Below are 13,606 nucleotides of genomic sequence, written 5' to 3'. Positions count from 1 at the left end.
ACTTCCAGTTTTATTTTTTTAATTATTATTTTGTCCTCATGCATTGTCTCTGAACAAAGTGGTCATTTTTAAAGAGAAAGCACTTTTTAAATTACCTTGTCTCCTTTCCTTATTGTTCTGACTTGGAGTTTGCCAATTGCTTTCTTTGCAGCATCTCCAAGACGACGCTGAAAAGAAAAAGAAAAAACACAACCATTTTATACTTATGGGATAAACCTTCATACAGATTACTCCTTGCATTAATAATAGTTGAAATAAGAGGTAAAAATAAGAACTTTTATAGGGAACAAACGCTGTACAACATGGCACAGATTAAAAATATTAAATTATGAACAGAAATTTTGGTTATTGAAGCTTAGTAAGCATTCTTTCAAAGCATTCTTTTCATTTCTCCACTTGCTTTTTTGCCATTTGTATGTAATTGATTTTCACACTCTATAGTGCACGGGTGTCAAACTCGCCACATAACGTTGCCATCACATGACTTTTGTGACATATTCCCCCTTCATGGAGCTGGGGTGGTGTGTGATGCATCTACCCTGCAGGCTGCCAGTTTGACAGCCCTGCTATAGTGCATCATACAAGCTTTCATTAGCAAAACATTTGGTTCCCAGCTCAAACATGCTGCTGCATGCACATTAAGGAGGGATAGCAATCATCAAGTAATCACAGTCCATTTCCAAAGCAGATCTGATATACATTAGCTATGCCTCCAGAACAGAGGCTATTAGCTAATCTTGAAGTAAGGCAGAACAGAAAGCTCAATTAGGCAAAAGTAAGGCAACATCTGCCTTTCTGAATACAAAAGATATCCAGACTTGGACAAAATTTTCTCCTTTATCCCAGATAAAATCTTGACTCATTACACTTGATTTGTGCCTCTCTGAGAAAATCCTTGACCGATCAATTTCCAGAAACCAACAACAAATAAGTGCAAATTGGTTTGATTCTGCCTATTTATAGACCGGAAAGTTGAGAGCAGAAATGCACCAGGTCCACGGACACCCTAATGTTAAAAAACATGCTAAATTGTTAAAATATGTTTTCATTACAAGAAAGTGACAGCCTCTCAAAAAGTTTCCTACACAACTAAAATATGGTCAGATCTGGAAGGGAGAAATTCAATTTTTTTTCTGGAATATTGTATCAAGTTTATTGAAGAAACGTAAATTCCAGTTCAATATTCTCATTCCAGCTTCAGTTTGGGAGGATTTATATGCAAAAGTACTTACTAATCTAACTAGTGCCCACAATTTAAGAAAATTATTGATACTCTAGCCTTTGAAAACCTTCTTCCCTGGCCTCCAGTGTCAGTGTCAGAAATCAAATTTATTGGCCATTCTCTAGATTCTTATAAGGCACCTAGATAAGATTATTTTTATCCCCAGAACTCTTCAAGAAACATATTGATTGGTGGGCTCCATTGTTAAGAGGGCTGTTATATTGTATAATTTTTAAAAAAATATTTATTTATGAAATTTATATGGCTTCCTTCTTGCTCCCAGCTACTCTAGATAGTTTACAAACAATAAAAACAATATAGAAAACAAACAAACATAGCAACAACACACAGACAAATGATTCATTTGATAGGCTCCATCTCTCTCTGGGTTCCCCAGGCTCACTGGCAAAATCAAGTCTTCATGGCCTTACAAAAGATTGTCAAAATGGGGACCAGTTAAATTTCTGCAGGCATGATATTTCAAAGGGAGAGTGCTACCATGGAGGTGGTTAATCTTCTGAGCCAGATGTACCTCCTTAGGGGTTGGGACCCACAACATTCCTTGCCTCCCCATTTTAGTGGGTCAGGTGGATATGACTGGCAAAAGATGGTCCCTCAAAAAATCTGGTCTCAAACCATGAAGGGCTTTAAAGGTGACAACCAGCACATTGAATTACACTCAGAAGCAAATTGGCATCCAATGCAGCTCCCGCACAAGAGGTGAATTGAATTTAAACCTTTATTGTCAGAGTACAACATGTGTACGATGAGATTGGATGAGTCTCCCTTCGTCCCCCAACCCAAGACAACTCACATAGGGGTGGGTTCCGGCAGGCACTACTGCCGGTTCGCTCATGGGAGCGCTGCACATGCGCATGCTGGATGCACACTGCATGCACAGTCTAATTAAAACTGTTCCACTCATGCCCAGAACTGAAAACCAAGATGGCGGCGATGATGGCGGCGACCGGGGGAACTGATTTGTGGGTGTGGCAGGTCCGGGTTGCTGCCAGTTCGGGCAACCCAGGCCGGCATGCCACTACCGGTTCGGCTGAACTGGTCAGAACCGGTAGAACCCACCACTGAACTCACAGTGAAAGACAGAAAATCTCTAAGCCAGTGAATCCTACTAACACACAATCCTACTGCACCATGTGAACCTATTTCACGTCACGCCAGCCCCGCAAGTCAATTGTACAATGTTGTTGTAAAGTTATTTTCCATTCAGAAGTCTGACAGCCAAGGATAAAAACTGTTCTTCAGCCTGTTTGTGCAGCTGCCTATGCTTCTCTATTTCCTTCCCAATGGCAGGAGAATAAAGAAGTGCTGACCAGGGTGTAAGTCGTCCATGAGTATTTTCTTCAGTCTTCTAAGGCAGCCAGTCCTAGTGATGTCGTCTAGTGGTATCAGGGGACAGCCCATGATGTTTTGTGCTGTGCTCACCACCCTCTGTTATATCTTTTTATCCGCGGCTGTCAAGCAGGCATACCACAGCGTAATGCAATGAGTGAGGATGCTTTCTATTGTGGACCGGTAAAAGGAGGTCATCAGTTGTTGTTCCACTTTGTTTTTTTGCAAGACCCTGAGGAAGTGGAGTCTCTGTTGGTCCTTTCTGGCCACCTGGGTTGTGTTGATTTTCCGGATGAGATCTTCTCTGAGATAGACTCCCAGGAATTTAAAGGAGGAAACTCTTTCCACATAGCTCCTCCTCAATGTAAAGTGGGGCAGATTCCTCTCTCTTCTTCCAGAAGTCGAACACCATCTCCTTTGTAATAATACAAGTTGCATCCCAGTCGGATGAGAAATCATAATTATACTCCCATATATAAAAGGAAAGATAATGTGATCCAAAAAATTATAGACCAGTGAGCCTTATTGGAATTGTGGCTAAAATCTATGCAAAACATCTTTTGAGCAAAATAGAAAACTGGGTAATAGAAATAAATTGCTTAGTGGAGGAACAAGCTGGACCAGAGTGCTCCACAGTAAACAATTTGTGTTATTGTACACCAGTCATCATTACGTGTATATTGAAATCTCCCACCTATCACAGCTTTTGGGTCAGGTGCAGGAAAAATTACATAAAGAGATTGTTGGGAAGGGTGTCGCTAAATAAGGCAATTAGTAAACAAGACTTGTCTGTATTGCAAATGAGCTCATTTTAAAAGATAAAAGAGTATTATTTCAATCTATTTTTACATTGAGGATAGCAAAACTCATTTTATTACCTCCCTGTTCACTTGGGAAATTTATGCCACATTTCGTCATGTAAAACTGGAATTGGAATAATTGCTTACTCATCTGTTCCTAATTCTTTTGTCTCAAAGCAACATTTTAGGTTTCAATAAAGAGACAGCAATACACCAGATAATATTTCAAATAGTTCTTTCTTTCTTTCTTTCTTTCTTTCTTTCTTTCTTTCTCTCTCTCTCTCTCTCTCCCTCACTCCCTCCCTCTGTGTGTGTGTGTGTGTGTGTGCGCGCGCGCCCATATCCATATATGTATATAAAGATTTTGACGTTATTCTTTCAAAAACCATGTAGTGGATGATTTAAAAAACCTATCATTTTTTTAAAAGGCAAAGGGACACCTGTAGAAGCAGTTAACCTAGTAATATTTGGATATTTTGGAGGTACCTGTCTTAAAATATCCCATTCACTGTCCTGTTAGTTGTAGAATACAGGAGTGATAATTCTGAACTTCCAGACATTATCATTTTACCAACTCTTTAAAAACTTTTTTAAAAATTTTTTAATATAATAATTTCATCTTCAATTAAACAGTGTGTCGTCCAGGTACAAATAATAAATTTTTATAACAATATTCATTACATTAACATTAATTCTATAATATTATAATGGTAGTATTAAACATAATAATATTTGCTTCTTTCTATTAACATATCTTTTTTATTTCACTAATCTTTTTCTTTTCCAACTTCAATTTTTGTTATCTAACCATTGATAAAATAATTCCCATATCATTTAATAGCCAGTTTGTTTTTTCTCCTTAATTGCTAGCATTAGTCTATTCATTTCTGCACATTCTAATTTTTTTCTGATCCCATTCTCATCTATGGGGATCTCTTCACTTTTTTCAATTTTGTGCAAATACAATTCTAGCTGCAGTTAATATATGAATAATTAAATATGCAATCCCCTTACTATATTTTCACCATCCTGTTAGTTGTAGATTGTAGGATCAGTGGTGGGATTCAAATTTTTTTACTATTGGTTCTATGAGCATGGCTAAGTGGGGCCCGGGCAAGTCCGTCCGGCACAGCAGGCAATGGGATGGGTGTGCGCGACCAGAGCAAAGAGCAGGGTGGTGATGGCAGTGGCTTTTTTGGCACATTCAAGACCTCCAGTAGTTTTTGGCATCCTCCAGCTAGCCGCCCCAGCTGGGAAGCAGTTGGCAAAGAGGCAGCAGCTGGGATGTTTCTCACAGTTGCACCGTAAGAGAGCTTGCCTTCCGGAGAGCAGCTGCTGTGGGAGGAAGGTAAGCCCGAAGAAAGAAACGGTCATGGGGGAGGAAATGGGGCTAGGGCTGGGGTCTCTGAAGGTGCAGAAATGGGACTGGCAAAGGGAGAGTGGGTGGCATGCAGGAGGAGGCCCCGGGAAGGCCACAGCTGGGGAATGGCGCATTCCCCGACCTGGCCAGGGCGAACGGTGAGCAGGCGATGGCTTCAGGGTCTCAGGGAATGATATGTTCTTGGGCCCCAGCCCCTGACTCAAGTCAAAGGGTGATCAGGCAGCATGCTTACCTTTGGTGAGCTGAGCAGAGCAGGAGAGGCACAGAGGTGACTGGCAAGGCAATTAGCTGAGCTGTGTGGTGAAGGCAACATATATAGGGCTGAGACAAGCAGGGCAAGCATTGAGCGGGCAGGACAAGCGAGGGAGTGAGTGGTGAGTGGGGTGAGCAAGTGGTGAGCAGGCGTAGGGCCAGCCAGAGGTCACCACCTCTGTTCCAGACACCATCACTTTACCAAGTCTGGTATAAATCATTTGTGCTGATTGGTGAGTTGTAGTCCATGAACAGAAATATATTTCTGCACTTACAGAATAACCCAATCTTCCCATTTTCTCTTTTGTTGCTTAGATACGAAGCCACTGCTGTTCCAGACTGAGCAGTGGAAGAAAGGAATGCAAGAAACAGTAAGTCTAACCAAAGGTCAGAGAACATGTAAAACAGAGGAACAAGGCAAGTCAACATATGAGATTTCTTGCAACATATGAGTTACTGAATATAGATCGTAATTAATCAGGCACAAGATTAGTTGCTGCTATATATTATCAACTAAATGTTCAAAGACTTGTTGACTGGATTACATTGCTATATTTCTTTTCCATATATATTAAACGCTGACATGCTTTGCCTCAACAGTTTTACACATGAAACAAAAAATAAAATTATAAAAGTGTAATCCAAGAATACACAAGTGCCTTCCTGTTTCTGGAATCACTGCATACCAGTGAAATACTGCATATGCCTAGAAATGCACAATACAGGCATTTGATGTATCTGCTAGAGTGCAGTATATTGTAATGTAGAAATTTCAGATTTGTTCTTCAGCTGATGCAAGTATGCTACAATAGATATTAGAATAGATAACACCACATTATATAGGTTCTGTGTTAAATCTCCAACTTGAATGGAGGGAGATGTAAGAAGGCGGCTGAGCTTGGAGTCCTTGCACAGGCCTATGACAATGTGCTGCAGCCAACTTGCCACGGCCAACTTACTGTGGCCAACTCGCTCTGGGACAACTTGCTACAGAAGAACTTGCTGCGGGACAAGAGTTACACTAATATCAAAGAAATTGTGAAATAGAAGAGAGTTGGCCACTGTGACTTGCCCATGCTGAGTTGGCTGTGGCGAGTTGGCTGTGGTGAGTTGTCCGCTGCTAGTTGGCTGCTGCAAGTTGTGATTTGACAGTGGCAAGTTGGTTGTGGTGAGTTGGCCGCTGCTAGTTGGCCACTGTGAGTTGACAGTGGTGAGTTGGCTGTGGCAAGTTGCCAGTTAGCCATGGTGAGTTGGCCACTGCGAGTTGGCTGTGGTGCGTTGGCTGTGGCAAGTTGACCGCAGCAAGTTGACTGTGGCAAGTTGTCCCATTCTGTCCTTTGCACAGCAGAAAGTCGTGTAGTTTCCCCCAGACTTCCTGAAGCTTTATTTCACTATTGCCAAGAGAATACAATCAGTCTTGTAAACTGCCAGTACAACACTGAAGAAGTCATTTGATTTACTGACTATGTGGGTCTGGTTCCTTGTGCCTGACAGTTTTGACCAATTTACTTAAAACACTTCCAAATCATAATTCCAACTAGCCAAGTAAAATATATAAAAAGAACCCTAAATGGTCATCTAATCACCACTGGATTATTGAGTGAGGCACTATAGGAAGGAAGGTACTATATTCCATAGTGAGATAATTACCCAATTAGGCAATTAAAAACCTGCATCTAAATGTATAATGCATGAGTAATTTATGTGATATATTTTAACTTACATGTTTTCATTATGTGTTTTTTTCAAATCCAAATTGTAAACGTTATAATCTTACCTGGTTTCAGGAAAAAATGCCTTTTTACTCATGGGATATTAAATGTCTGTAATATACTATACTCATATATTTTGTACTACAATATAAATAAAAATATAAAGAAAACAATCAATTAATAGATTCTAATATAAGGAAAAATGATTGATTCAACTATTTACTGTACTAAGATTCCTTTGCATTTAATATCCATCTCCAATGGGAATACTTTTTAGCTTAAAATTTCTGATACATTTTGTGATACAATGTTTTTCTCTCCTGTTTCTCAAAGTTATCTTCCAAAAAACACTCATTCTCTCAGTCTATTTCTCTCAGGACTCCTACATTCTTACACCCAGACACACAAACACACATTATTAAACCAGTAGCCTATCCAAAAAAGATTCTATTTTTCTTCCAGCCCCTCTGCTGACTTTTCCAGCCCATTTTCATTGGTCTTTCAACTCCAGGTTCTTTCTTCTCTTTGTTTTTTTTTCCTTTGGCATTATCTAGGCTGAAGGAGAATTTTGATGATCCATATTAGTGGCACAATAACATCAAGCTGCAAATTCTTACACTCTGTTAAGGAATAGTGAAATATATTGTGGTTCTTATTAATTCAATGCATTGGCTGCATTATGGAATATGAATTTTATTAATCCCTTCACTGATGTTTTTCAAATTAAAAACTATATTAAACAACATAGTGCTAGCTTATGTGCCATAGGTAAGAGAAGGACATAGCAGCTGATCAACTTCTTGTTCTTTGTCCCTATATTTAACTGTACGAAATACATCTTTCTTTATTTCTTATGGAAATATAATGTAATATAAATAATGAATACTCTTAAGAAATATTCATCATGATGGCCACTAAAAAATTTAAATGTGACATAAACCCAGGGGTGAGCTGCTATGGGTTCACCCAGGTTCAGGAGAATCCATAGCTAACGTTACAGCCGGTTCAGAGAACCTCCAAATCCTACCCCTGGCTCTACCCACCACTCCCCTCCCATGAGTCTCCACACAGCCCATTTCGGATGCAAAGTAAGTGCAAGGCCCCCACGGAGGCTCTGGGAGGGGGAAAAACAGTTTCTGGAACCCAGGAGAGGCCGTTTCTGCCCTCCCAGAGGCTCGAGGAAAGCCTCCAGAGCCTGGGGAAGGCAAAAACGCCCCCCCTCCGTGGTGCAGGAGGCCAACTAGGCCACGCCCCTCAATAACCAGGCAAAGAACCTATTGCTGAAATTTTTGAAGCCCCCCCCTGCATTAATCAATTCAGTTCTGGCTCTGTTACATTTTAACAACAATACCTCAATCAGTATTTTTCAGATTTCTGGAATCTGAAGGTAAAAATATATACAGACCACTGCTTATGTTGATTTTTTTTAAAGAGGGGGAATGGATATCTATTTAAAAGTATCACTCACCTGATTCCTGTCTCTGGCATTCGCATATCTGAATCTCTGAATGTAGTAGAAGACCAGCCATGCTAAGGAGATGATCATCAGCACAATGAAGGAGATGGATACAAACACCACAGAAGTACGACTAACATACTTCTGCAGGTTACGGGTTCCCACCGTTATGTGCATCATTACAGTAATATTCCGCTCCAGTAGGCTTACTATTTCTTTTCCCTTCGGCTCAGGGATCATTATTGCCACAACATCGTCAATACCTATCAGAAAAGAAATAACTATTAACAGAAAAATACTCCAAGTGAGCTCCAAAACAGTTTTATTTTCTTCACGAGGGATATTATCAGTGGAAAAGAAAATACAAAAACAATACTGTCCAAAAGTCACCAGCTGCTTACCAGCTTTCCTTTTTTATTCTCCAGAGGGGTGAGATCAAAATATAAGACTGTTTATTATAATTGTGTGATTTTCTATGAGTTTTAAGTGGGAAAATTGATTTCTTAAGCCTCACTGAAAATATTTTCAGAGTTGGATTCTTTGGGAATATGGCTCTCAGCTTGCCATATAAAACCTTATAATGTCTTCAAGACAACAGACATTGTTCAGTTTCTACAAAGATAAAGGTGAAAAAATGAATGGCTATATTCTGAGATCAGCAATAAGCATAGTTCATAGATGTGGGATCTATCTTAAGAGTTACATCTTGTTCCCAAAAATCAGTTTGTGAATAGAATTTATCTTTGCTGATATATCTGTGTAGAAGTACAAAAATGTCTGCTTCAGTTTTTTTCCCTGCTGTGATGTTTCTAGCATAATTTTTAGCAAAATTTTAAAATAAGAAGATAAAAGCTAAGACAAACTAATAGTAAAAAAAAAACAGAAATAAAAAACAAAAAGTGCAAAAATATAAAGAAGTGGCTTCTGATATTATTCGCAGTAGTTATAAGTATTAATATATTTCCAACTCTCTGTCCATGCTCCACAGGGGGGCAATTTGATTTTTAATGAGGGCAATTTGAACCAAGTTAATGACCTTTTAGGCTTCCTCCACGTGAGTAGAGTTCACTTTTTGAGTAAACTAAGAATTATATGTCACAGGGGTGGGGGGCATCAGGATTTTAGAGATGCTTAGGTGGGGCATGGCCAAAAAAAGGGTGGAAACCACTGCTCTAAAGTTACATCTATAAACTATCCTGTCTATTTATCAAAACCATGTCCCAAATTAATTATTTTTATTTTTACACTAAAAGTTGTTAGGCTTCTAGTCAGCAGTAAACAAAGATAATTTTTTTTCTATAATTAAATTTTCTCATCTCAGAAAATCTAATTTTATACATTTAAGCAATTACTTGCTCATCAGTACACAACTGTCAAATTGTGACTTACTTTGCTCTGTACCCTAAATCAGAATTCCCCAATCTTTTCAGACCAGCAGGGAGGTGGGGGGAGAGGAAAAGACTCAAGGCCCGATAGTGGGCCGCTGCCCAGGGATTGAGGATCCCTGCCCTAAGTCTTTATATTCATTTTAAACCTTTCAGATTCAGATGTAAATAGGAGAATGATTACAACTATATCCTTCTACTATTAATTATTCTCTTGATTTTATTTTAAATTCCCCTTCATATTTTTTCAACATCTTGGTATGTCAATCATTTATCTTTATCTGTTATTTCTGCACACTATGCTTATATCCATAAAGGTGTTTTTGAGCATAACTTGGGGTTATATCTATTCCATATTCTCAAAGTGGCACATCTAAAAAATTATTTTTTCAAGACCCTATTAACTTTAACATACCATAAATATCCATGCCATCCAACATCAGGTAGTGACCATCTACTTGTAGACATCTCATGTTTTTTCAGCAACATCTGTTCTTTTCATCCAGACCATACAATAAGCAGTAAAATACAATTTTAAATTAAGCAAACCCAATCCTCCCCTTTCCTTTGCATTAACTCTTTCAAATTTGCATTGACCCTTTCAAATAAAATTCTGTAAAAGTATCATCAACCTTTCAGCCAAAATCATAGTAAATCATTGTCCAAAAGCCCTGCTGCTATACCCGATATAAAAAAAATGCCAACCCGCACGCCAGCAGAGGCGGGTAAAACACACACACACACACACACACACACACACACACACACACACAAATTACTTATAATAATACAATTACTTACAAATTACATTAATTTTGAATTCCTCCCCCTCCCTCCGACCAACATACCTTTTCCAGCTGTTTCACAGAGGATTTCAACTCTGCTCTTGTCTGCCATGATGAAAATATAAAAATGTAAAAGGAAAAAGGCAAGAGCTGCTGAGGTCAGTCTGGGTTAGCTGCTGCCAGAGTCTCCAATGGATGACTCTGCTTAACTGTTTAAAAAAGCCTCTTAAAAAAGTGTCCTCTACAGGAGGAGGCGAGAGAACCAAGTGCCTCATCTACATAAGGAATTTTTTAATCCTTGCTTAACTCTGCTCAAGTGATCATAAAGATAGATTAAATGAGGCATGTGGTTCTCCCGCCTCCTCCTGTAAAGGGCACTTTTTTAGAGGCTTTTTTTAAACAGTTAAGCACTAAGCAGAGTCATCCACTGTGACTCTGGCAGCAACTACCTCAGCCTTTTTCCTTTTTATTTTTTTTTTCATGATGACAGTGGTGAGGCCCTGCTTCCCCGTCACTGGTTTGGATATAGTTGAAGGTCTGTATCATTGTATATAAAACAACTCCATTTTTTCTTTAAATCTGCTTACCGGTAAATAAAAATTCATCTCCCAAATATTTGTAAATTAAATGTTTTATATCTTTTTTCCCTAAAATATATTCCTTGTATACAAATTACACCTTGTTTTAACTTATTTAAATTGTGAAATATTTTTTACTGTTGTTCTATTTATATTCCATGTTAAACATTTATAATCGATACACTTTCCCAATATTTTTAGAAAGGTCAATACCTCTACCAATGTAGTGTCTTTTTAAATGTCTTTTTAATGTTGTAGCATTTGTTCAGTCTCATCTGTCATTGTCACTTCCCTTTGTATTTCCTCTAAGTCTTCTTTAAACTTTAAAAAAAACACCTTGCTTTTTGCACATAATTCAACCTAAATGCCTGATGTTTGAAAGGAAAAAAATATTCCAGCTTATCCCATCTAAATGGATTTTTTTCCTGTTTAAGATTGTCTATCAAAAAAAGGACTTTTATTTTTTATGTAATATTCTAATTGGGATTTCTTAAGGACAATTACATCTATATTATCACTCCTCTATCTGGTATTAAAATGCTGCTGTAGAACTTCATGTTTTGTCTTCTTCCTGACAAATTATACAAGGACATCCCTTGGAACATTTCTTAATTTTGCAAAATGCATAATGATCCTATAACACTTACCAGTCTATCTAGATAATCAATATTAATCAATATTAATAATCAATATTATCTTCCTCCCAGTCCAGAAATTCAAAGAAGTTAACAATCTTTTCTTCAATATCCCTTTCATGTTCTCCTGAAATTGCTCTAAATCTTAAACAAAATTCTTTCCCCCTAAATTCCAAAAATCCCAAATTGCCCAAATCCTCGCCATCTCTCTGTTTATAAATTCTGTTTTGCTTTTCAAGTCCTCCACTTTTTCAGTAGTTTGCTTTAATGTGCAGTAAGTTGCTGAACAGAACTTTCATTTTTGTTAACTTCTTCTTTCAGATCTTTTTATATAATTGCAAAACATTCTTCCATTTCCTTTTTAACTGTTATAGTTTTATCAAATTGTTCAAATAATTTCTGCAGTAAATCTGATGATATGCCCTTATTGGTAAGTTGTTCTAATGAACCCTGCATCCTTCTCCCAGTTTGGTATGTGTGTGTGTATGTATATATATTGTGTCACACCCCTGGCATGCCCAAATATGTTGTTCTAATGAACCCTACATCCTTCCCCCAGTTTGGTTGTGTGTGTGTGTGTGTGTGTGTGTGTGTTTGTGTGTATTTGAGAAGCCAGACCGCAACTGCATCATTAGCCACTTCAAACCCCTCCAATCCATACATGAAGCAGGCTGACACCCACCATGAAGAGCTGGCACGGCCACAAACACGAAGCCAAACAACAGCAACACAGCTCAACAGCTCAAATCCCCCAGCAACTCAGACTAAGCCGAGCATAAAACCCCCAACCAATCAGAACACACCTCCACCCTATGAGAACACACTCAAGCTCACACCCAATCAGCTCACACCCCCACTGGCAGTTAAAAGGAAGAAACAACTGTGATCTCACATTGCTCCTAGAAGCATGAAGCCGAGCAAACCAGCCTGAAGATGATGAATGAGACTTCGTCGAAACGTCGCCAAGACACTTCCAATTTTACGTGGGAGAAAACCCAAATAACCAAAGACCTACATACAACCCCCCCACAAAAACCTCAGAAAACACACACACACACACACACACACACACACACACACACACACCAAAATGGAAATTTTGAAACTAACGCCATAGATAAATCTGAACACAAACCCAAACTCTGGCTTAGATATGTTGATGACACTTTTGTGATTTGGCCACACGGGAAAGAAAAATTGGACAACTTCCTCACACATCTCAACAGCCTACATCCAAAATACAATTCACCATGGAAATAGAAGCAAACAACCAACTTTTCCAGAGGAGGGGAGGGAATGGTCACCTGTGGGTATTCTCAAAGCCTGATTGGTCCAAAGACTGAGAGCAAACGCTTAAATACTGGTGCCTTCCAGTCCTATCCCAGTTTCCTCTCAGTCTTTTCTGGTCCAAGAACTGTTTGAGAATTATCCCATGGTAGGATTTATTTTTATTCCAATTTGGTCTCAATTGGTTTAATTGGGCATTTTTAAAAGGTTGTCTAAATTGCTAAATTCTGCAGCTGCGGCCCCAAGAGACAGTTTTATGCCCTGGGCAGTTGGGGAGGGCCCTGTGGGGCATGCTGCCTCCCCCCGTGGGCCCAGAGCCTCAGCCCTATCCCCGGGATTGCGGGGGTGCCAGCAGTTTTCTCCTTTAAACGGCCAGGAGAAGCGGCAGCAGCACCGCAAGGCGCGTACAAGCCGCTTGCGGAGCCGCTGTTTGATTCGGGCGGCTGCCGCATTCCTCTTTCAGCTCTAGCCACTGCGAGAGTCCCTAGGGGAGGGGGTGCATGCCTGGAGGCCGCGTGGCCTCCTCCAACCTTGCCTGCATCAGCATGGGCCTTTGGCCGCCCGGCAGAGTCGCTAGATTGGCGGAAAGAGTTCCAGCAGCCATTTTGCCTTGGTTGCTACGTGCGCGAGGATCGCGCTTTGGCCTATGACCACTAAGGCTGGTGCGGTGGCTCGCTTTGGGCATAGCAGGCGGCTGGGACAGCAGGCCCAGGTCCCGGTGGGGCCTACAGCGGCTTGAATTCCTCCGTTCCTTCCGGCTGGA

General features: G+C 39.7%; 1 protein-coding gene across 1 annotated transcript in view; it reads right to left on the bottom strand.

The window, feature by feature from the left end:
• RNF150 (ring finger protein 150) overlaps positions 1-13,606 on the bottom strand; it is an 82,466-nt gene that overhangs the window by 15,653 nt on the left and 53,207 nt on the right. Inside the window, exons 2-3 of the mRNA XM_032223555.1 lie at positions 8,186-8,436; positions 96-167 (exon numbers count right to left, since the gene is read on the bottom strand). Of these exons, the coding sequence (XP_032079446.1) occupies positions 96-167; positions 8,186-8,436 (323 nt within the window). The remainder of the gene's footprint in view (positions 1-95; positions 168-8,185; positions 8,437-13,606) is intronic.

Source organism: Thamnophis elegans, chromosome 9 (assembly GCF_009769535.1).
Source record: "Thamnophis elegans isolate rThaEle1 chromosome 9, rThaEle1.pri, whole genome shotgun sequence".
Taxonomy (NCBI): Eukaryota; Metazoa; Chordata; class Lepidosauria; order Squamata; family Colubridae; genus Thamnophis; species Thamnophis elegans.
Note: the sequence above shows the minus strand (reverse complement) of the source record. Positions and strands in the feature narration are given on the sequence as shown.